At 49.1% G+C, this 20,697-nt stretch overlaps 1 protein-coding gene across 4 annotated transcripts in view; it reads right to left on the reverse strand.

The window, feature by feature from the left end:
* Nucleotides 1–1,331: 1,331 nt before the first annotated feature.
* The window catches only part of FKBP6 (FKBP prolyl isomerase 6), a 30,619-nt gene continuing 11,253 nt past the window's right edge, over nt 1,332–20,697 (reverse strand). For all 4 annotated transcript variants that reach the window (XM_030933357.1, XM_010387452.2, XM_010387451.2 and 1 more), the window contains 4 exons: nt 20,162–20,356; nt 19,619–19,728; nt 18,078–18,170; nt 1,332–1,774 (listed from right to left, as the gene is read on the reverse strand). In XM_030933357.1, the coding sequence (XP_030789217.1) occupies nt 18,080–18,170; nt 19,619–19,728; nt 20,162–20,356 (396 nt within the window). In that variant the 3' untranslated portion in view covers nt 1,332–1,774; nt 18,078–18,079. The remainder of the gene's footprint in view (nt 1,775–18,077; nt 18,171–19,618; nt 19,729–20,161; nt 20,357–20,697) is intronic.

A 20,697-nucleotide genomic window follows, 5' to 3' on the forward strand; every position in this document is an offset into this window, starting at 1 on the left:
ACTGACGCAGGGCTCAGCAGCAGGCTGGGCGGAGTGTGGTGTGGGGTCTGGGCCTTCCTGAATTGGGAGGGACTAAGGGACATCTCATGCCAGATGAAGCCAGTCTGTGGTCATGAGGTCTGGAGGTGCAGATGCGGGAAACATTGTCAAGTTCCTCGTGACCTCTGAGAAAGCCACTCTTTCGGAGCTACCACTCCAGCAATGTGGGCTGAAGGGAGCACTGGGGAAGGCCAGGCACCTCCAGGGGAGGCCTCTTGATACCCTGGTCCCCTGGTGGCATCACCCATCCTCCTCCTCCACAAAGAGAGGCAGTGGAGCCTGCTCCCCCAGGACTTGGTTTCTGCTCTTTAAGCCGCTTCTGTCAGAAGGTGAGGCCCTGGAAGGCAGGGGCACGGGCCAGGGCCCTCCTAGGCCAGGCAGCACACCCAGCCCTCAAGAATGACCCATGGCCTGGATGGGTCCCTTTCCCAGCCCTTCGCCGCTGGATTACATCTGAAATGCTCTGAAGTGTTTTGGGGGTGGGGGGAGGCAGGCAGTGGAGACAGTACAACCAATGGGCAGCCTTCCCAAAAGAGGAGCCAGGAAATTCCGGAGCTGGAAGCCTGGAAATTCAAGGAAGACAGTGTCTTGAGGAGGAGGAAGTTTCAGAGTAGCAAAGTCTGGTCCAATCGGTACAAAGAAATGCCTGCTAGATCCGATGGCCCGAGCAGGTCAGCAGCGAGATGGGACAGCAGCAGGGCAAGGAGTCGCTGGCTGAGAGTGGAGAAGCCAGTGTAGACAGCACCCTTGAGGAAGGAAGGCCCGGGAGGGTAACCAAGGTCAGGGAGGGTGATGAGAGGGGACATGGGGCTGGGAAAGGCTCCAAGGGTGGTGTGGGCACTGTGGGGGAGACCTGGAGGCACAGCTGTGGGTACCGCAGAGGCTGAGAGGTGGGGCAGAACAGGGGAGGGGAGCCTCCTGCCTCAGCCCCACGAGGGAGCGTGGGACCCTAGGAAAGGCCCAGAGAGGCCTGTGTGGGGCAGGGAGCCCAGGGTTTCGGGGTGCAGGAGGGTGAGGTGGCCTCAGGCCTGTGTGGGGCAGGGAGCCTGGAGTGTTGGGGTACAGGAGGGTGAAGTGGCTTCAACTTTCTGTTAAGTTGCTGGCATCAGCTCCCGACACTGGGAGCAGGCTGCAGGGAACCCCAAACCTGTGTGCAGCGTTTCACTATCAGGTGAATCAGAACCGCTGGCTCCAGAGCTTGAGCCCCAGCCCCACTGGCAAATGGCCTCCCCCTACCAGTCTGGAGATTCTGGAAGCTTAGCTGAGTCCCCGCAATTCACTTATACTAGATCTTGCAAGGACAAGGAAGTGTTTTATTTATTTACAACAAAAACATTTGTAACATAATTCTCTCTTCAAAATAGAGAACCCTACAAAATACACAAAGCAATCTCTATTGGTGTTGACCCGGGGACATTTGCAGCCGGAAGGGGGGCTGGGACTGGGAGGGAAGCCAAAGACTAATTCCGTCTAAAAAAACAAGAAACTGCCTTAAAAAAGTAGCAGTGTTCTACTTGTCAGTAGCTACACTCTCCCCTCCTGTGTTATGAACACGGAAAACAGAAAACAGCACCTGTGAAAACACATTTCAGCCGCGTCTGTCAGAGATGCGGCAACGGGGCATTCCAACCCCTGCTCCAGGAAGGTGGCTGCCACGGCTGCACTGGGGGGCTCCCTTCCACTCCTCCAACGATGGAGAACCACAGCTCTCTCCCCTCGTTGGTAGGTGAAGAACCTGGGAATCAAACACAGCCATTAAAAACATCTCAGGACTCGGCAGCTGCCACACAAAGTCACAGTCACATGTGCTGGGGGCCAGCGGCTGAGGTCAGAGAAGGGCATGGCCGGTGACTAGACAGGAGCCAAGAGACAGATGCTATCACCGTGTGGCCCTACTAGATGGACTCTGGGAAACTTTTTTTTTTTTTTTTTTTTTTTGAGACAGAGTCTTACTCTGTCACCCAGCTGGAGTGCAGTGGCACAGGCTCCGCTCACTGCAACCTCTTCCTCCCGTATTCAAGTGATTCTCCTGCCTCGGCCTCCCGAGTAGCTGGGATTACAGGCATGCACCACCACGCCTGGCTCAATGTTTTGCATTTTTAGTAGAGACGGGATTTTGTCATGTTGGCCAGGCTGGTCTCGAACTCCTGACTTCAAGTGATCTGCCTGCCTTGGCCTCTCAAAGTGCTGGGATTATAGGCATGAGCTACCCTTTCCCTTCTCTTTCCTCCCTACCCCAATACAACCAAAGGAGCCAGCACCTAAGAGAGGGAAGAGGAGGTGGGGTGTAAAGAACAGACCACTTTCCAGTCAGACTTCCAGAACCGTAGGCAATGGGAGAGAAGTAAGTAAAGACAGGTGGCGGCCAGGTGCAGTGGCTCACACCTGTAATCCCAGCAGTTTGGGAGGCCAAGGCGGGCGGATCACTTGACATCAGTAGTTCGAGACCAGCCTGGCCAACATGATGAAACCCCATCTCTACTAAAAATACAAAAATTAGCCAGGCATGGAGGTGGGTGCCTGTAATCCCAGCTACTTGGGAGGCTAAGGCAGGGAGAATTGCTTATACCCAGGAGGCAGAGGTTGCAGTGAGCCGAGATCGTGCCACTGCACTCCTGCCTGAGTGACAGAGACTCCATCTCAAAAACAAAAATCCAAACCAAACAAAAAACCAAAGCAAATGAAAAAACCAAACAAACATTTCTGTAACATGATAAGAAAAAAATACAGCTCAGCCAAAGTCAGCATGGTGTTTAATGGTGGAGCCAGCAGCGCTCCATTACACTCATGAGGCATGTCTGTCGCTACTAACCCTGTTCTGGAAGCATGCACCCCCCACCATCAGACAGGCTCTGAATAAGACACGAGAGGAGGGCCAGGTGCGGTGGCTCATGCCTGTAATCCCAGCACTTTGGGAAGTAAAACTGGGGGGATCACCTGAGGTCAGGAGTTCAAAACCAACCTGGCCAACATGGTGAAACCTTGTTTCTACTAAAAATACAAAAATTAGCTGGGCATGGTGGCGGGCACCTGTAATCTGAGCTACTCGGGAGGCTGAGGCAGGGAGAATTGCTTATACCTGGGAGGCAGAGGTTGCAGTGAGCTGAGATCACGCCACCGCACTCCAGCCTCAGCGACGAGCGAAACTCTGTCGTGCGGTGGAAGAAACAAACAAACAAACAAAAATACAAGAGGAGACGACAAAATGACCATTACCTACATATGGTTATCACACGCCTGGTGCATGCAGTGAAGCTGCTGATAGAACTCACAGAACGAATGACAGAGTTATCAAAAATAACTAAAAGATGTCGGAAAGGTGTTTGATTACAGAGAAACAAATAGGCAATTTACAGAAAGGCCACCTCAGTCTGGAAACATGTGAACAGAGACCTGGTCAGGGACCTGCTAATGCTAGTAATGAGATCCTATTTGAGATACACCAACCTGGCAAATATTAAAAAGTCTGGCAATCCAAATGACGGCAAAGTGATGGAATGGAACCTCTCAGACACTACCAAGGGCAAACTGGTACAGCCACTGGAGAGGTCAGTTTAGCACTACCTAGTTCAGGCAAAGACACACCCATCACAACCAGTGATAGGACTTTGACTGTCACAGAAAAGTCAGGCGTGAGGATAACTCCACGACCATGTTTCTGTCTATTTAATCTCTATCTACTTCCCTACCTGCTAATCACTGTTAAAACTATTTCCATATCCTGACAGGATGGAATGCTATCCAGCCACTTCTTTTTTTTTTTTTTTTTTTGAGACGAGTCTCACTCTGTCACCCAGGCTGGAGTGCAGTGGCGCGATCTCGGCTCACTGCAAGCTCCGCCTCCCAGGTTCATGCCATTCTCCTGCCTCAGCCTCCTGAGTAGCTGGGACTACAGGCGCCTGCCACCATGCCTGGCTAATTTCTTTTTGTATTTTTAGTAGAGACGGGGTTTCACCATGTTAGCCAGGATGGTCTCGATCTCCTGACCTCATGATCTGCCCGCCTCGGCCTCCCAAAGTGCTGGGATTACAGGCTTGAGCCACCGTGCCTGGCCTGCCACTTCTTAAAAAGTAACACAAAAAGGTAGCTCTTTTTGTGTTAACTTAGAAAACACCCAAAATGTAATAAAAATATATTCTAGTACAGAATGTATAATTATTTTTGTGGGCAAGTTACATATACACTCACTTTTTTTTTTTTTTGAGATGGAGTCTCACTCTGTCGCCCAGGCTGGAGTGCAGTGGCATGATCTCGGTTCACCGCAACCTCTGCCTCCTGGGTTCAAGCCACTCCACTGCCTCAGCCTCCTGAGCAACTGGGACTACAGGCACTCGCCACCACACCTGGCTAATTTTTTGTATTTTTAGTAGAGACAGGGTTTCACTGTGTTAGCCGGGATGGTCTCGATCTCCCGACTTTGTGATCTGCCTTCCTCGGCCTCCCAAAGTGCTGGGATTACAGGCATGAGCCACTGTGCCCGGCCAGCATGTGGCATTTTTATAATTCAAAATTAAGTACTACCAAAAAATTGGAGGGTGGGTACAGGAACAGCAGAAAGATGTTCATTGTCAAGCCTGGGTAATGATACATGGGTAGTGATCATGTTATTTTTATGTTTATGTTTATGTTTATTTTTTACCTTTGGAGACATTTGAAAATGCCCATAATGACAAGTTTAATAATAATCAAGTGAAAAAAGAAAGTTTCAATCTAGGGTGTGTCCCATGAAATGACTTTAGGAATAAACCCTAAAATCAATATTCTCCGGGCATGAATGCAGATGGGTGGAGATAAAATTCAAGCTCCCTTCAGACGAAGGGAGCCCACGAGGTTCAGGTAGTTGAATTTTCAAATCGGAGCCAATAAAAAGTAACACTTTAGCATAAACGAGAATGCACCAACATAGGAAAGCCCAGCTTACATTTCAGTTTGAAAACCCAATATATGTAGCACACAGAGGTGCAAAGTCAGAAAAAGGCTGTATCCGTGGCTCAAGGAGAAACTAGCCCAAAGATTGACAAAGACGATGGCAGTCAGGCTGAGGCAGGGAATACAGACAAAGGTCCACAGCTGACTCCAGCTGAATCCATTCCTATGAACCAGGCTGCTTCCAGGGCAGGGGGGCCCCAGGCCTCGGGAAAAGGCACAGGGACCGTGAACTAGAAATCCAAGCAGCAATGCCGGTGGTGTCCACTATAATTGTACAACATAATGAGCAGTAATCAAAGAAGGGTGTGAAATGTAACAGAGAAGACAGAGGAGTGATGTAATCGCGGAGGCTGCAGAGCCCAGGATGTTTCTGTCGGAAATCTGAGGACAAAGAGCTGAGGATCAAGGCTCAGCAGGTTCCGTTCCCACGGTGGCGGTGGGTGTCGCATGCCAGCCCTGCCTCACAGCCCTGGCCTCAAGCACTTCCCTGTACCCTGCAACGGGGAACTAGAGTCAACTCAGCCATGAACATCATCCAGTGAGAAGACTCTGGAACCTTGCGTGGGTCACTCAGCCCTTCAAAAGCACTGATCAAAGTTATGGCTGCCTCTTCAAAATCCCAGCAGATGAACCAAGGCTGTACGTAGTAAACGTGGAGATTGAAAGACCTTCCTGAAACCACTCAACTGGCTCCCCTTCCCAAAATGCATTACTCAGCCAATCTTAAGAACCGAATCTGGATATCGCCAAAAATTCCAACTTAGGAGAAAACTTTTTTAAGGAGTCCTCGCCCCTTGGGACTCTGCTGTGACACTCTGGCCAGCCCGCTAGGCGGCAGTCCTCCGGCCTGCTGAACCCTCCACCCGCCCCTTCCACTCCCTCCAGGCAGCTGCTCAGAGCCGACCCTCACTGTGGGGCCTCCCCGACTTGCTTCTCCCCACCCACCCTGGGGCCCTGGCTCTCTGGTGGCCACTCCATGCTGACTGCTGCACTTCCCACAGTCGCCCTCGTGGTCCTCCAGGCTAGCTCTCTGCTCCTCCCTTGGCCACATCCCTCTGCAGGGAGTGCGATTACTTCCCCACTGTCACAGCTGGCCACCTAGTCCCATGAGAATATGCATGGAGCTGAGTGGTCTGGACCCCACCCCTTCCAGGCTGACATGGAACGAGAACGCTTGCAGGTGCCTCCCGGTTTTGGGGGTGGGCCAGGCCTCACAGCGTGGCTCTGCTGCACTTCCTCCAACAACTGCAGCTCACCACCACCAGCTGCCACCATGCTGTGATACATGGTCAAAGAAGGGTCAAAGTGCCACCCCAACTGCTACCCTTGTTTAAAACAAGGTTTAGGGAGGCCAAAGCAGGAGGATCACTTTAGGCCAGGAGTCTGACACCAGCCTGGCCAACATGGTAAAACCTCATCTCTACTAAAAATAACAAAAATAACCTGGACGTGGTGGCATGCGCCTGTAGTCCTAACTACTGGGGAGGCTGAGGCAGAAGTTGCAGTAAGCCGAGGTCGTGCTACTGCGCTCCAGCATGGGCGATAGAGTGAGACCTTGTCTCAAAAAAAAAAAAAAAAAAAAAAAAAAAGAGGAAAAAAAAGAAATACTGTGATAATTACCAAAATGTAAATCAGAGAAATAAATTGAGCATATGCTGTTGGAAAAATGGCACCAATGGACTTGCTTGATGCAGGGTTGTAGCAAACCTAGCACTTGTTAACAATGTAAACAATGCAGCAACCCGCAAGTGCAGTAAGCAAACAGCAGAAAGATGAGGTGAGCTGTGTCTATCAGGCCCCAGCCACCAGAACGGAGCATGAGAAAGGAAACGTTCTGAAAGACGGCTGTCAGGATGATCTCATCTGGGACGGAAAGGATTAAGCTGAGAATGCTGAGGATGCAGAGTGCTGAGTTATCTCTACATTGGCAAGATGCGTAGTCCCCTGCAGACGCTGATCTGTAAGAGGGTATGAGAGATGGGAAAATGCCCCCTAAGATGTCCTTGTTCCAATTCCTGGAACCCATGAATACATTACCATACATGGCAGAAGGGATTCTGGGGTTAAATGAAGGATCTTGAGCTGGGCAATTATCTTGGTCAGCCCAGTGTAATCAGATTCTCGTTAAGAGGGAGGCAGGAGGGTCAGAAAAAGAGGAGGAGACAAAATGACAGGAAGCAGAGGGGAAAGAGGGGCTGAGAGAATGAGAGATTCACAGAGTGGGTGAGAGAGGGAGAGACAGGGAGGGAGAGACAGGGAGGGAGAGACAGAGAAATACTGGAAGATATCATGCTGCTGTCTTTGAAGATAGAGGAAGGGGCCACTAGCCAAGAAACGCAGGCAGCCTCACTAGGCCATTTATTGGAGAAGCAAAAGGAAGTTAGTGCAGATTTGCTCACATTCATGGCCATGATACTCAGCTCACCAAAAAAATGAAGCTCTATGACCTCAGGATGCAAAACATTCTGGAGATGCCCCTCGGTCTGCCTCTTACTGCCTTTTCTGTTTGGGCTGATGCTGACAATGACTGTTGTAGGTGCTCTCACAGGGACAGGCAGACCACATCCTTCTCACCTTGTGAATGTCTGAGCAACCTCTGAGCTAGAGAGAACTTTTGTTCATAACTCTTTACTTCTTTTATCTATTAGATTTGAAAACCTTTCTCTGGGTTCTTGAGCCTCTGAGACTCACCCCAGTTCATCTCAGCTTCACCCTGGGTTGGTGGCTGCTCGGGAGCATAGGGGAGCATCAAAAGTACGACAGTCAATAACAGCTACAACCGAAGGTCCTGAGAGCATGATCAGCACCCACAGAACAGGGGTCAGCCAGCAAAGCTGGTGGGGACTCATGCTCTTCCTAGAAGGTACAAGGCACTGGCTGCATGTCAATTCCGTATTGCTTAGGCTCACTTCTTTCACTCACTGCCTGTACACTTAATTATCCAGGTGGTGTTTCGGATTATGTACGCTTGGAGGCAGGGCTTATGCACCTAATGAACCCGAGAAATTAAAAACAGACTAAGCCAATATCTGACGGTCTTAATGAAGCATAAACAACTCCCCAGTGACCTTAAAGATGTACCTGCTCCATGGCTGGGTGCGGTGGCTCATGCCTATAATCCCAGCACTCTGGGAGGCCGAGGCAGGAGGATCACTTGAGGCCAGGAGTTTGAGATCAGCCTAGTTAACATAATGAGACCCCATCTTACAAAATAAAAAAAAATCAGCAGGGCCTGCTGGCACATGCTTGTAGTCCCACCTACGCAAGACGGTGAGGTAGGAGGACTGCCTGAGCCCAGGAGGCTGCAGCGAGCTATAACTGCACCACTGCACTCTAGCCTGGGTAACATAGGAGACCTTATTTCTCTCTTAAAATAAAAAAGTGATTCAGCTTCACCCTACAATGAAATCAAGGCCCAGAGAGGTGAAATGACTTGGCTAATGTCATAGCAAAAGATAAAACTGAGGATCCAAACGTTCTTTCAGCCCCATCATGAATCATAAAGGGCACGTCCATGATTGTGGACGATAAGCGAAAGGAGCCCAGTTATCTCCAGGAGTTTAACTTAGCAGCTGTCATTCATACCTCATCCGCAAAGAACGCAGAATCCACAACAGTAAATCTTAGCAGGAAGCAGGGTTTAGGCCCATCACGGCTGCCAAGAGAGGATGTGGAGAGGGAACGAAGGGCCAAAGCAGCCCTTCCAGGGGAAGTGCCTTCCCAGGAAGGGGTGTGATGAAAGGCAGCCACTGAAGTCGAGGTATTTATAGCCACACAACAAAGGGATGACCTCAGGGACACCTCCAGAGCTGGGAGAAAAGACATTTCACAGATATGCAGAAGATCAAGAGCCCAGGTCACAGTTTGCCTGGAACATGGCATGGCCTTCATCTGACAAGAAAATGCCTTTCTGGCCCAGATGCCCTGCAGAAAATGCAACTCCATTTTGAGGAGGAAAAAAAAAAGTAGAGGCATAGGGAAAAAATTAATTACAAAAATCACCAGGTGTGGTGACTCACACCTATAATCCCAGCACTTTGGGAGGCTGAGGCAGATGAATCACCTGAGGTTAGGAGTTCGAGACCAGCCTGGCCAATATGGTGAAACCCCGTCTCTACTAAAACTACAAAAATTAGCTGGGTGCGGTGGTGCATGCCTGTGGCAAAGGTTGCAGTGAGCTGAGGTCATGCCACTGTACTCCAGCCTGGGTGACAGAGCGAGACTCCATCAAAAGGAAAAAAGAAAAAGGAAAAATTAATTATAAAAATATATTTAAACAAGTCTTTATTCAGGACTCAGAAGTGTCTCACTGGATGCACGAAGTAACTCTGAGAGACTCAATACTGGATAGTTCTTAATCTCTTTGGGAAGAAGGGGATCAAATAGATTCCCTGCCTAGATCCAGTCACATACTGTAAGAGATGATGATCTGCTCCTGGGGTTTCCTGGCAACTGAGCAGGACAGCCGGGTCACAGGAAGGCTATTTTGGAACCAGGGAATCCCAGGCCCCAGAGGCCTCGGCGCTGGCACCAGGTTGAGGGCCCACTGTTCCGGGGCTCACTTCAGACCACCTCTGAGCCACGATCAAACCCCAGAATCTCAACAGACCAGAGTGTACTCTCTACAACCTGGCCTTTACTTCCACTGGGGCCTCCTGGGAGCTGCTCTGACTTTCCAGAAAACATTGTTTTGAGTCTGTTAAGATCCTCTTTCCCCAGGGCTGGCCAAGTAGCAAGGCTCAATCCTCTACAGCCCAAAGGCTTCAGCTTCTCTTCAACAGAAGCAGCAAAGGAGGGGGAATTTCCTCAACATCTGAGAGAAGGATAAAAGTGCACGGCCGCCCTGGGATCATGCGCCACCTGAATAAAGCAGCTGAATATGTTTAAGGCATATTCAGGCATCATCTGGGGCTTAACATTTCAAATCCAATGAAAACGCTCAGTTATTTATATACGCAGAGGCCTCCTCAGGGAAAGGGCCCTGATTCACTAAGCTTTACTCCTTCCCCAATCTGAGGCAATCATTTCTTCCTCACAAGAATGTCGGGAAAGTTAAGTGGGTTTACAGACATGATAAAGCACCACAAACATGGGACGACGCTTCCACTCTGGGCCCACATGACAATGGACTGGACTCTTTATTCATGGCGACATGGGATTCTAGTAATATGCCAGTACCTCTTAAGCTGCACATCGTTGTGCTGTTAAGGAGTCTGTGGCCGGAGAGCAGGGGGTGGACTGTGACATAGTCAGAAATAAATATTTGGTCTCTATCCATTTCCTGGCACACAGTTTCTAAAACCCCCAGAATCTCTGAAATGATGGGTATTTCTTTGTATGCTAATGACATGACTGGTAGCTGGGGATTCCTGGACAACCTCAGAAAGGGGGCTGGTTGCCAGGGAACCAAGCATGGGACTAGGGAAGGGCTGAAGCAACCTTCAGCTGGCAATCACCAATGGCCAACCATTTCTGTGCCAGAAAGAAGGAGGTGTGGAGAGCTTCTGGGCTGCAAAACACCTGTGGGTGCTGGCGCATCCCTTCTCTCACATCATGCCCTGTGCACCACCCCATCTGGCTCATCGGTATCTTTTTTTTTTTGAGATGGAGTCTTGCTCTGTTGCCAGGCTGGCGTGCAGTGGTGCGATCTCACTGCAACTGCAACTTCCACCTCCTGGATTCAAGAGATTCTCCCGCCTCAGCCTCCCAAGTAGCTGGGGCTACAGACGTGCACCACCACGCCTGGCTATTTTTTTTTTTTTTTTTTGTATTTTAGTAGAGACAGGGTTTCACCATGTTGGCCAGGATGGTCTCGATCTCCTGACCTCATGATCTGCCCACCCTGGCCTCCCAAAGTAAGGGATTATAGGCGTAAGCCACTGAACCTGGCCTTTTTATTTGTTTATCGAGATGGAGTTTTGCTCTTGTTGCCCAGGCTGGAGTGCAATGGTGTGATCTCGGCTCACTGCAACCTCCACCTCCTGGGTTCAAGCGATCCTCCTGCCTCAGCCTCCCGAGTAGCTGGGATTATAGGCATGTGCCACCACACCCTGCTAATTTTGTATTTTTAGTAGAGATGGGGTTTCTCCATGTTGGTCCGACTGGTCTTGAACTCCTGACCTCAGGTGATCCACCCTGAGTGCTGGGCCTCCCAAAGTGCTGGGATTACAGGCGTGAGCCACCCTGCCCAGCAACCCTTTTTTTTTTTTTTTGAGACAGGGTCTCACTCTGTCACCCAGACTGGAGTGCAGTGGCACAATCTAGGTTCACTGCAGTCTTGACTTTCCGGGCTCCAGCAATCCTCCTGCCTTAGCCTCCCAAGTAGCTGGGACTACGGGTACACACCACCACATCCGGGTGATTTTTGTATTTTTGGTAGAGAAGGAATTTCATTCACCATGTTGTCCAGGCTGGTCTTGAACTCCTGACCTCAAGTGATCTGCCCACCTTGTCCTCCTGAAATGCTGGGATTACAGGTTTGAGCCACCATGTCTGGCCCATTTGTATCCTTTTAAAAGCTTCTGTAATAAACTAGTGACTATGAGTAGGTGTTTCTGAGTTCTGAGCACCATTCCAGATGACTCAACCCAAAGGAACAGGTGTGAGAACCTCTGATGTATATATCCAGTTAGTAAGAAGCATAGGTGACAACCTGGAATTGTAACTGGAGTCTGAAATGGGGTCAGTCTTGTGGAACTGAGCCCTTAACCTGTAGAATATGCACTAAGTCCAGGTCAAGTGCCGGGCGCGGTGGCTCAAGCCTGTAATCCCAGCACTTTGGGAGGCCGAGACGGGCGGATCACGAGGTCAGGAGATCGAGACCATCCTGGCTAACACGGTGAAACCCCGTCTCTACTAAAAATACAAAAAAACTAGCCAGGCGTGGTGGCGGGCACCTGTAGTCCCAGCTACTTGGGAGGCTGAGGCAGGAGAATGGCATAAACCCCGGAGGCAGAGCTTGCAGTGAGCTGAGATCTGGCCACTGCACTCCAGCCTGGGCAACAGAGCGAGACTCCATCTCAAAAAAAAAAAAAAAAAAAAAAAAGTCCAGGTCAAGTGTCAGAGCTGTAATGTAGGACACTGAGCTGCTCTCAGTGTAATGTAGCTGAAACGGAGGACATTGAGCTGCTTTCAGAATTGGTTGGAAAACCCCTACGTGTCTGGTGTCAGAAGTGAAAGGTTCTGGAAGTCCTGAGTGTTGTGAATGAGAGTATAGAAGGAAATAGGCTTCCCCGCTATACAGGGAGGACGTGGGTGGAGTCATAGAAGGAAACCTTGGCTTTATGTTGGTAATTGTTAAAGCCGGAGGTTGAGCACATGGGGGAATCTTAATATTCTTCTCTTTAGTTATGTAACTTTGAGATTTTTTTCAAAGAAGGGAAGAAAATGTAGTATTATGAAAAAGATATGAGAAGAGCTCTTAGATTCAAAAATTTGATTGCTGAAATCAAAATGGAAGAGTTGGAAAATTAAGTACATTTCACAAGGGAGAAAAAAAGATTTTAAAGAGACAGAATAGAAGATCCCTGAAGAAGGTCCAACTTCCAAACAATAGGTGTCCTGGAACAAGATGACAGGGGATAAAGAGGAGGACATGATTAAAGAAATAGTACACAGGAATTTCTCAGCTCTTACAAGCTTAAGCCTCTAGAAGTAAGGGACCTATCTAAAGGACTTGAGCAACAGGAAGTACCTGGACATGCTACTATGGAATTTTAGATGAATCAAGAATAAACAGATATGGCTGGGTACCGTGGCTCACACTTGTAATCTCAGCACTCTGGAATGCCAAGAAGGGAGGATCACTCGAGCCCAGGAGTTCCAGACCAGCCTGGGCAACATGGTGAGACCCTGTTGCAACAAAAAGTAAAAAATTAGCTGGACATGGTGGCATGTGCCTGTGGTCCCAGGTGCTCAGGAGGTTGGGGAGGAAGAATTGCTTGAGCCTGGGAGGTTGAGGCTGCAGTGAGCTATGATCGTGCCACTGCACCCCAGGCTGGGTGACAGAGCGAGACTCTGTCTCAAAAATAAAAACAAACAAAGTGGAGCACAGGAGATACTGTCTTTAGCTGTATGAAGCCAAGAACATCAGTATTGAGTATATTATTTTTGTTACAATAATCTAATAGAGGATCTACAAGTAGTAATGTAAGAGAGGAAAGAGTTATATTATAGCAAGAAGTCAACAGATAAATATCCAGAACATAAATCAAGAAATGGCAAAAGAACCATAGTACTGAGCCCTGTGGAAGACTCTCCAGAAGAAACTGAAATTCAAATCGGGTTCCCTGTGTATATGCAGCATTTGGCTCCGGCTCTATCACTTAGGAGCTCTGCAACCTTGGCAATGACATGGCTTTTTCATGCCTGATTCATCAACTGTAAAATGGGGTCATATCTACATTATGCAGATCTTACATTAAAATATTAACACATGTAAAACATGTAGAAGAATACCTGGCATTTAAAATGTGATTAATAAAAATTTTGATGAAAATTAATAAAAATACACTAAGAAAAAAGTAATAAATGCTAGGTGATACTAGCAAAACAACCTAGAAGAAAAATGTTGTGATAAACCAAGAGCAAAAGAATGACAGCCACACCTAGGCAAGCTGACCGTGTGGGTGCTCACCTCGTCCTGCACCCCCGCTCCTGCCAGGTAACCCAAGACTCCCTCAAGTTCTGGCCACCCCTGATGGAGCTTTCCCAGTCACTCCTGGTAATGGGGACCAGTCCTGGACTCCCGGTTCTGGCCCCTGCCCACCCACCTCTGTTAGCAGATGGCTGATACATCACTAAAGCTGCCCTCCTCCACAATCAGTGACTTCGGTTAGGGCACCTTCAGACCCTCAGGCACTATGGTCATGCTCCCTCAGGTAAGCTCTGGTTTGTCATGAGAACTCTTCACATGAGAACCCTACTGTCGGTTCCAGATGGGAGGCCGCATGCTCCTGCCACCTTTCCTCTCTTGCCAGTAGGTTCACCTCCAGGCTGCCATCACCTCTCACTCAGACACCTGCCACCTGATGGACCTGCCACTTTAAATGTGTCCCCACGCTGCCCCTTCAGCCCCTCAGAGCAGCTCAGCTCTGGCTAGGTCTTCCCCTCCTCTATAATGCCCTACAGAATGCCACCCACGTTCCAAGGAGGCCCCAAATGAAGGGACAATATCAGGAGCTCTCACAACTCCCTCCCAGGGCCCCTTGGGCCCATCCCTCAGGCCTGGCTCAGCAAAGCCTCTCTCTGATCAGGGGCGCTCCCCTATAGCCACTCTTGAACACTGTCATTTAATAGACTTGTCTTGTTGTCCCTGTTTAGACTCCCAATCCCTGCAGGTCAGGGCTGCAGAAGTGGTACTGGACCTCTGTCTATATGCCACACAGCATCTAGAGTGCCCCCCCAACAGTCAGCTCCCCACAGGGATGGCCGGAGACAGTGAGGAAGGCGGGCCACGCGGGGCAGGGCAGGCATGGCTTTCCCCCATTCAGAATGCTGTTTCCTTTGGCAGCTATTCCTTGCATTTGGTATGTCTGGGACCAGCAGGCAACAAAATCTTCACCTGCTCTTGAACAAGGCCTCTCTTGCTACTTCCTTTCCTTGGGTGGTGTTTTTTGATGCTAAGTATAAGATGTCATATTTCATCTCTGCTGCATGCCTTGGGGATGGGAGCTGCTACCTCTGCCTTGAAGGTCAGCAATTGCCTGATGGTAAAAAGGACCAGGAAGGTGATCTACTTTCTCCCTTCACCCACCTCTCAGGCCCTCCAGCTCTGCTCGGACAGACCCTAACAGGGACTGCACCAGCTCCTGAGATGCCCCACAGCCCCGTGGAACACAGTGGAGCGGCCAAGGAACAGATGTTTCCCCAAGGCCGTTCCCCAAAAGCAGTCAAAAGTGGCCCCTTCTACTGTGTACTCCATGGTGGGAGAACTCATGGTAGGACATTTGACTGGTAAATCTCTTATCAGGCCAGATTCTGTCTTCCTATTGTGTTGGCTTACTTGTCCTGACCTTTGGAAACCGCAGAACAAATTTTACCTGTTGTATGTTAACCATTTAAATGGTTGAATATAGCTATAGAGCTCCCTTTACAGCTCCTTTCCAGACACAGTAAAATGATCACAAGGGCCTCAGATACCAGCATGTCAGGATAGGAAGGACAAAACACAAACTCCGATTCATGGGGTTCTACATACCCCCAACCAGGCCGGAGTCCTGCCCAGGATCTTTCAAACTGGAGTTATGGTTGGGGCAGGAAGAGGAGGGAGGCATGGGGTACAGAACTCTCACTCCATTAGGGAGGAGGCTGCGGAAAGGGATGCATGGGCACTCCCTATGGAGGGAGGAAACAAAGCTGAGGGGAGACTGAATCCCTAGGCCCTCAGAGCTGCCTGGCTGCTGCCTGCCCAAGGACTGCCAAACTCCTTCTCAACTCTGTGAGCCACTCCCAGGACCCCCTTCTGCAAATTTTTTTCTTTTTCTCTTCTGGCTGATGCTAAAGATGGGTTTCTGTCCCTGGCAATACCAAAGGTCCGACAGCCAATCCCAGACCCAGCCTGAAGGATTTTCATTAGAGGCTGGTCTACTGCTTCGGTTATTTCACACTTAGTCCAACCAACATTCCTGAGCACCAATCGTGTACCAGGCTCCAGATGCTAGAAAATGCAAAGATGGAAAAGGCATGCTGTCTACTATAGTCACAGGCTTAGAGCACATAATTAATAATTAAGAGAACACTCGTTCCACCGGAAGTAATCTTACAAGTCAGTGGTATCTAAAGATCTAAGATGAAAAGAACAAAAGTTAAAATTGTCCAGGTGCAGTGGCCCATGCCTGTAATCCCAGCACTTTGGAAGGCCAAGGCAGGAGGATCACCTGAGGTCAGGACCAGCCTGACCAATATGGTGAAACCCCGTCTCTACTGAAAATACAAAACTTAGCTGGGTGTGGTAGCACACACCTATAGTCCCAGCTACTCGGGATGCTGAGGCAGAAGGATCACTTGAATCTGGGAGGCGGAGGCTGCAGTGAGCCGAGATTGCACCACTGCACTCCAGCCTGGGTGACAAGAGGGAGACCCTTCTAAAAGAAAAAAAAAAATTGTCCTGGTTAGTGACAACTAGGTTGTCAAGATGACTGGATTTTTAGCTTCTTTTAAATGACTATGCCACAAATACTACAGAAAAAAAGGGGAGCAGGGAGAGCAAGGATGCAAAAGCTAAAACTTATCACAATTGTGACAGCAGTGGCAATATGACCGTGGTGGCTACTTTCGAACACAAATACAGTCATTGCTGATGGTAAGACAAATGCTCAAGTTGGAAATATGTGGGACACCATCTAAAGATCAGCAGCCTCCAGTGCTACAGACTGAAAAGGCTGGGAGGTAAACATGATGCAGAGGAAAACTGTTGCCCAGGTGGGCTGCCCAAGCAAGGTCTGGGATGGACCCTGGCAGAGCTGGGTCTTCACTCATGATGGGACTTGTGGGGTCACAGTCCAAAATGTTTGGCAAACAGTCACTGCCCTTCATCTTTACTCGACACTAGAAGTGGCCAAACAAGGGAAGTCCTCTGGCTCACATCTCAGTTCTGAAGACCTGCAAATATGTACTCCAAAGGCCCCTGAAAGACCCGAAGGCCGGGGTTCACAGGGCCAGCATCAGTGACGAAGCAACGTTTACCTGTGATGCTGATGGGCGCATCTGAAAGTGCAGATAGCAGCAGTTTATGGACCGCTGTGAAAATGTTGGGGATGAATAGGCCTTTTCACTGCCTCCTCCTCTCAAGCCCCTTTTGTAGGGAGACGGAGGAAGCAACAAAGGAGAGATTTATCACCATGAGCCCGTTCAGCAGCTGTTTTCTTGTTGTTCCTTGTTTAACTTCTCTCAGGAGAGAGCAGAGTTATCTGTGCAGCTAAGCAGGTGTTTCAGGCAGGTGATTTTGTTTCCATTAATTTTATTAAATAGTAGACCAGACTGGAGGGTTCAGACTGGAGGGTTATCTCATGCACTTGGGAACTCCCGCCCCGTGCCTGCGAAATTACTAGGTGCGTGCTTGAGAGGAATGTTATATGCCGCTCCCTGTTGCTTTCAGCATCTTCAAATCTCTAACTCTAATAGGAAGTAGAATTTAAGAGCCACAGCCCATCCCTACCCTGCGACACCCAGATCTTGTCTGCTTTATTAATGTGTTAGAGACACAGTCAAGTTGGAAGCATTCGAGTTCTCAGGAGAAAGAAGATGAAGAGAAGCTTGACACGTCCAAGCCCAGCTCTATCAACCATCACATTCATGACTCTACTCATAGTCTCATGTTACAAGCAACTGCAAGAGAGTTTCACATAAAACATGGAAAAAAAAAGTTTGTTTGTTTGTTTTTTTTTTTGAGACAGAGTCTTGCTCTGTCGCCCAGGCTGGAGTGCAGTTGCGTGATCTCAGCTCACTGCAAGCTCCGCCTCCTGTGTTCACTCCATTCTCCTGCCTCAGCCTCCCGAGTCGCTGGGACTACAGGCACCCGCCACCATGCCCGGCTAATTTTTTGTATTTTTAGTAGAGACGGGGTTTCACCGTGTTAGCCAGGATGATCTCGATCTCCTGACCTCGTGATCTGCCCGCCTTGGCCTCCCAAAGTGCTGGGATTACAGGCGTGAGCCACCGCACCCGGCCAACAAAGTTTTTTAAAAAAATAAATTTAGGCTGAGCACCGTGGCTCATAGCTGTAATCCCGGCTCCTCAGGAGGCTGAGGCAGAAGAATCGCTTGAACCTGGGAGGCAGAGGTTGTAGTGAGCTCCACTGCACTCCAGCCTGGGCAACAGAGTGAGACTCTGCCTCAAACAAACAAACAAACAAACAAACAAATAAATAGCGCAAGGCCCCCTGAACCTATACATTTAAACCAAAGGTCTGGGCGAACTTTATTCTCACGGGGAAGGCAGGCATGCAGCACGTGCATCCTGCACTACTGTTGTGTTGTTTGCTAGAGCAAGGAACTTGTCTACCCCTCGTCCAGCCTCAGCCGCAGACAGCCACCATTCACCCGGGGGTGCAGGAGAGCAGCACACTTCTCCATCCTGAAGCCTGTGTGCCACCCCAGCCCTTTGATTACCTTCAACTTTCTCCTGCTGTAGAACCATCGCCACAGCGTGCGAACATGCGCTGACACATTTCTTTCTCTTTATCCACGTAGTCCCTGTAATCGCTGGAGAGGGAAATACACACTCATTAGAGGAGGTCTGTGTTTGGAGGAGGTGACATCTGGTGGCTGAAATTTTCCACTCACATCCAGAAACACTGAAAATTCATCAGGACTCAAACTGAATCGGGAAGGATGGAAGTAAGCTGGAGAAGTGGGGAGGCAGGGAAAGCTCCCACAGCTGGCCAAGGAGCCAAGCCCCTGGACAACAAGCCCGTCATTGGAAAGGACGGCCGCCTTGAAGGGCAGGTGCCTCTGGCCATGAGGCTCCAGGCTGAGTCTCACCAAGCGACGCCACACCCTCAGCAGCCTCTAACCTCTCCTGATTTTCTCACTAAAGAATGACCAGATCTGACAGGATACTTCTAAATACTAGAAAGGAAATTGCTGGCTAGTCCTAAAAGGCTTGAAATGTAACCTAAGAGATACTCACATCTCAGACACTGATGCCAAGCAAGATTTAACTAGCAATCTGGACTGAATATTTAATATTAAGACAAGTAGAGAATTTCACCATTACAGAAGAACATATACCTTAAAAGCCATGTACCTATTACCAAGTGATGGAGTTATGGGGGACTCCTCTTTATACGTAGATATTTTCAAGGGTTTCTACAATGAACACAAAACTTCTATAATGAGAAAAAATTACATCACGAAAAGACTGGTGTGCTTAGTCATGTGGGTAACAAGGAGGTCAATCTATGGGTATGAGTCAGACCCGAAAGGCCTGTTTCTGGTTGCACAAGGACCTACGAGGAGACCTTTCTGCACTTGGTTAGGAGCAGTGGTTCTTGGTGGAGCACGCAGGGAAGAGCACACCAGAAGACTCTTTTTAAGTGACACCAGGGCCGGTCGCGGTAGCTCGTGACTGTAATCCCAGCACTTTGGAAGGACGAGGTGGGGGGATCACCTGAGGTCAGGAGTTTGAGACCAGCCTGGTCAACATGGTGAAACCCTGTCTCAACTAAAAATACAAAAAAAATTAGCCAGGCGTGGTGGTACATGCCTGTAATCCCAGCTACTTGAGAGGCTGAGACAGGAGAATCACTTGAACTCAGGACGCAGAGGTTGCAGTGAGCCGAGATCGTGCCATTGCACTCTAGCCTGGGTGACAGAGGGACTCCATCTCAAAAAAAGAAAAAGAAAAAAAAAGAAAAAGAAAAAAAAAGAAAAAGTTACACCCTCCCGCCTCTCTAGGGGGTGCTTATTTGCGGTAGGGGAAACAGAAAGGTGGGCGATGATGGAGATACATAGTTTGGCAGTCTGTCCCACCTGCTTTCTGGGAACTGCTGGTGCAGCGCACTGCTAAGCACTTCAGAAACCCAGCTGCAGAGGGGGCTGCCTCCTAACACTCTGGGCAACACCGCCAGACCATCTTTTACCCAGGTGGACACACCAGAGTTGCAACCCCACCCATCTCCTCTCTTCATGCTCCTGCAAACACAGCTCACCTAGCCAGTTTCTTCAGCTCGTTATTGATGTTGTGATTGAAGGGTTGCTCCTTCTGGGCTCGAACTAGAAAATCCCGGGCCTTTTGATACTCAGTCAGGAGAAGACAAGCCTGTCCCAAGGAGAGAACTTTAAAAACACAGTTAGAAAAACAGCATCTGGCTGGGTGCAGTGGCTCACGCCTGTAATCCCAGAACTTTGGGAGGACAAGGTGGGTGGATCAACTGAGGTCAGGAGTTTGAGACCAGCCTGGCCAACATGGCAAAATCCCATCTCTACTAAAAATACAAAAATTAGCTGGGCATGATGGTGCACGCCTGTAATCCCAGCTACTTGAGAGGCTGAGGCAGGAAAATTGCTTGAACCCAGGAGGCGGAGGTTGCAGCGAGCCAAATTTGCACCACTGTACTCCAGCCTGGGCGACAAGAGCAAAACTCCATCTCAAAAAAAAAAAAAAAAAGACAGCATTTATGCAGTAGCTGAGTTGAGCACTCCTATTACCTTTTTCTGGTTGTTTATTCCCAAGTCACTGGCTTCCAACTCACCTGTCCACACCTGAAGAGGGCCTTGGCATTCTTTTGGTCAATGATCAAAGCCTGCTCTCCATAGCGCAGGGCTATGGTGGGAAGGTCTAGCTTCAGGTATGTAAAGGACAGGTTCAGGAGAACAGGAAGCTTGGCGGCCTCCACCAGGTGCTGCTCTTCAGAGGGTGCTGATCGCTGGCGCAGAAGCAACAAGGCCTGTGCAGAGGCAAGGCAGACGGTCAAGAGGAGTAACAGCCTTACCTACAAAACCCTAAACAATCCACACACAAAAACTATCAGAGCTAAAAACTGGCTGTTATAGGTTGTAAGACACAAGATCAACCTAAAAAGTCAGGTACATTTCTTTTTTCTTTTTCTTTTTTTTTTTGAGACGGAGTCTTGTTCTGTCACCAAGCTGGAGTGATATCAGTTCACAGCAACCTCCACCTTCCGAATAGCTGGAACTACAGGTGTGCACCACCATGCCTGGCTAATTTTTTCATATTTTAGTAGAGATGGGGTTTCACCATTTTGACCAGGATGGTCTTGATCTCCTG

This window comes from Rhinopithecus roxellana, chromosome 6, assembly GCF_007565055.1.
Source record: "Rhinopithecus roxellana isolate Shanxi Qingling chromosome 6, ASM756505v1, whole genome shotgun sequence".
Taxonomy (NCBI): Eukaryota; Metazoa; Chordata; class Mammalia; order Primates; family Cercopithecidae; genus Rhinopithecus; species Rhinopithecus roxellana.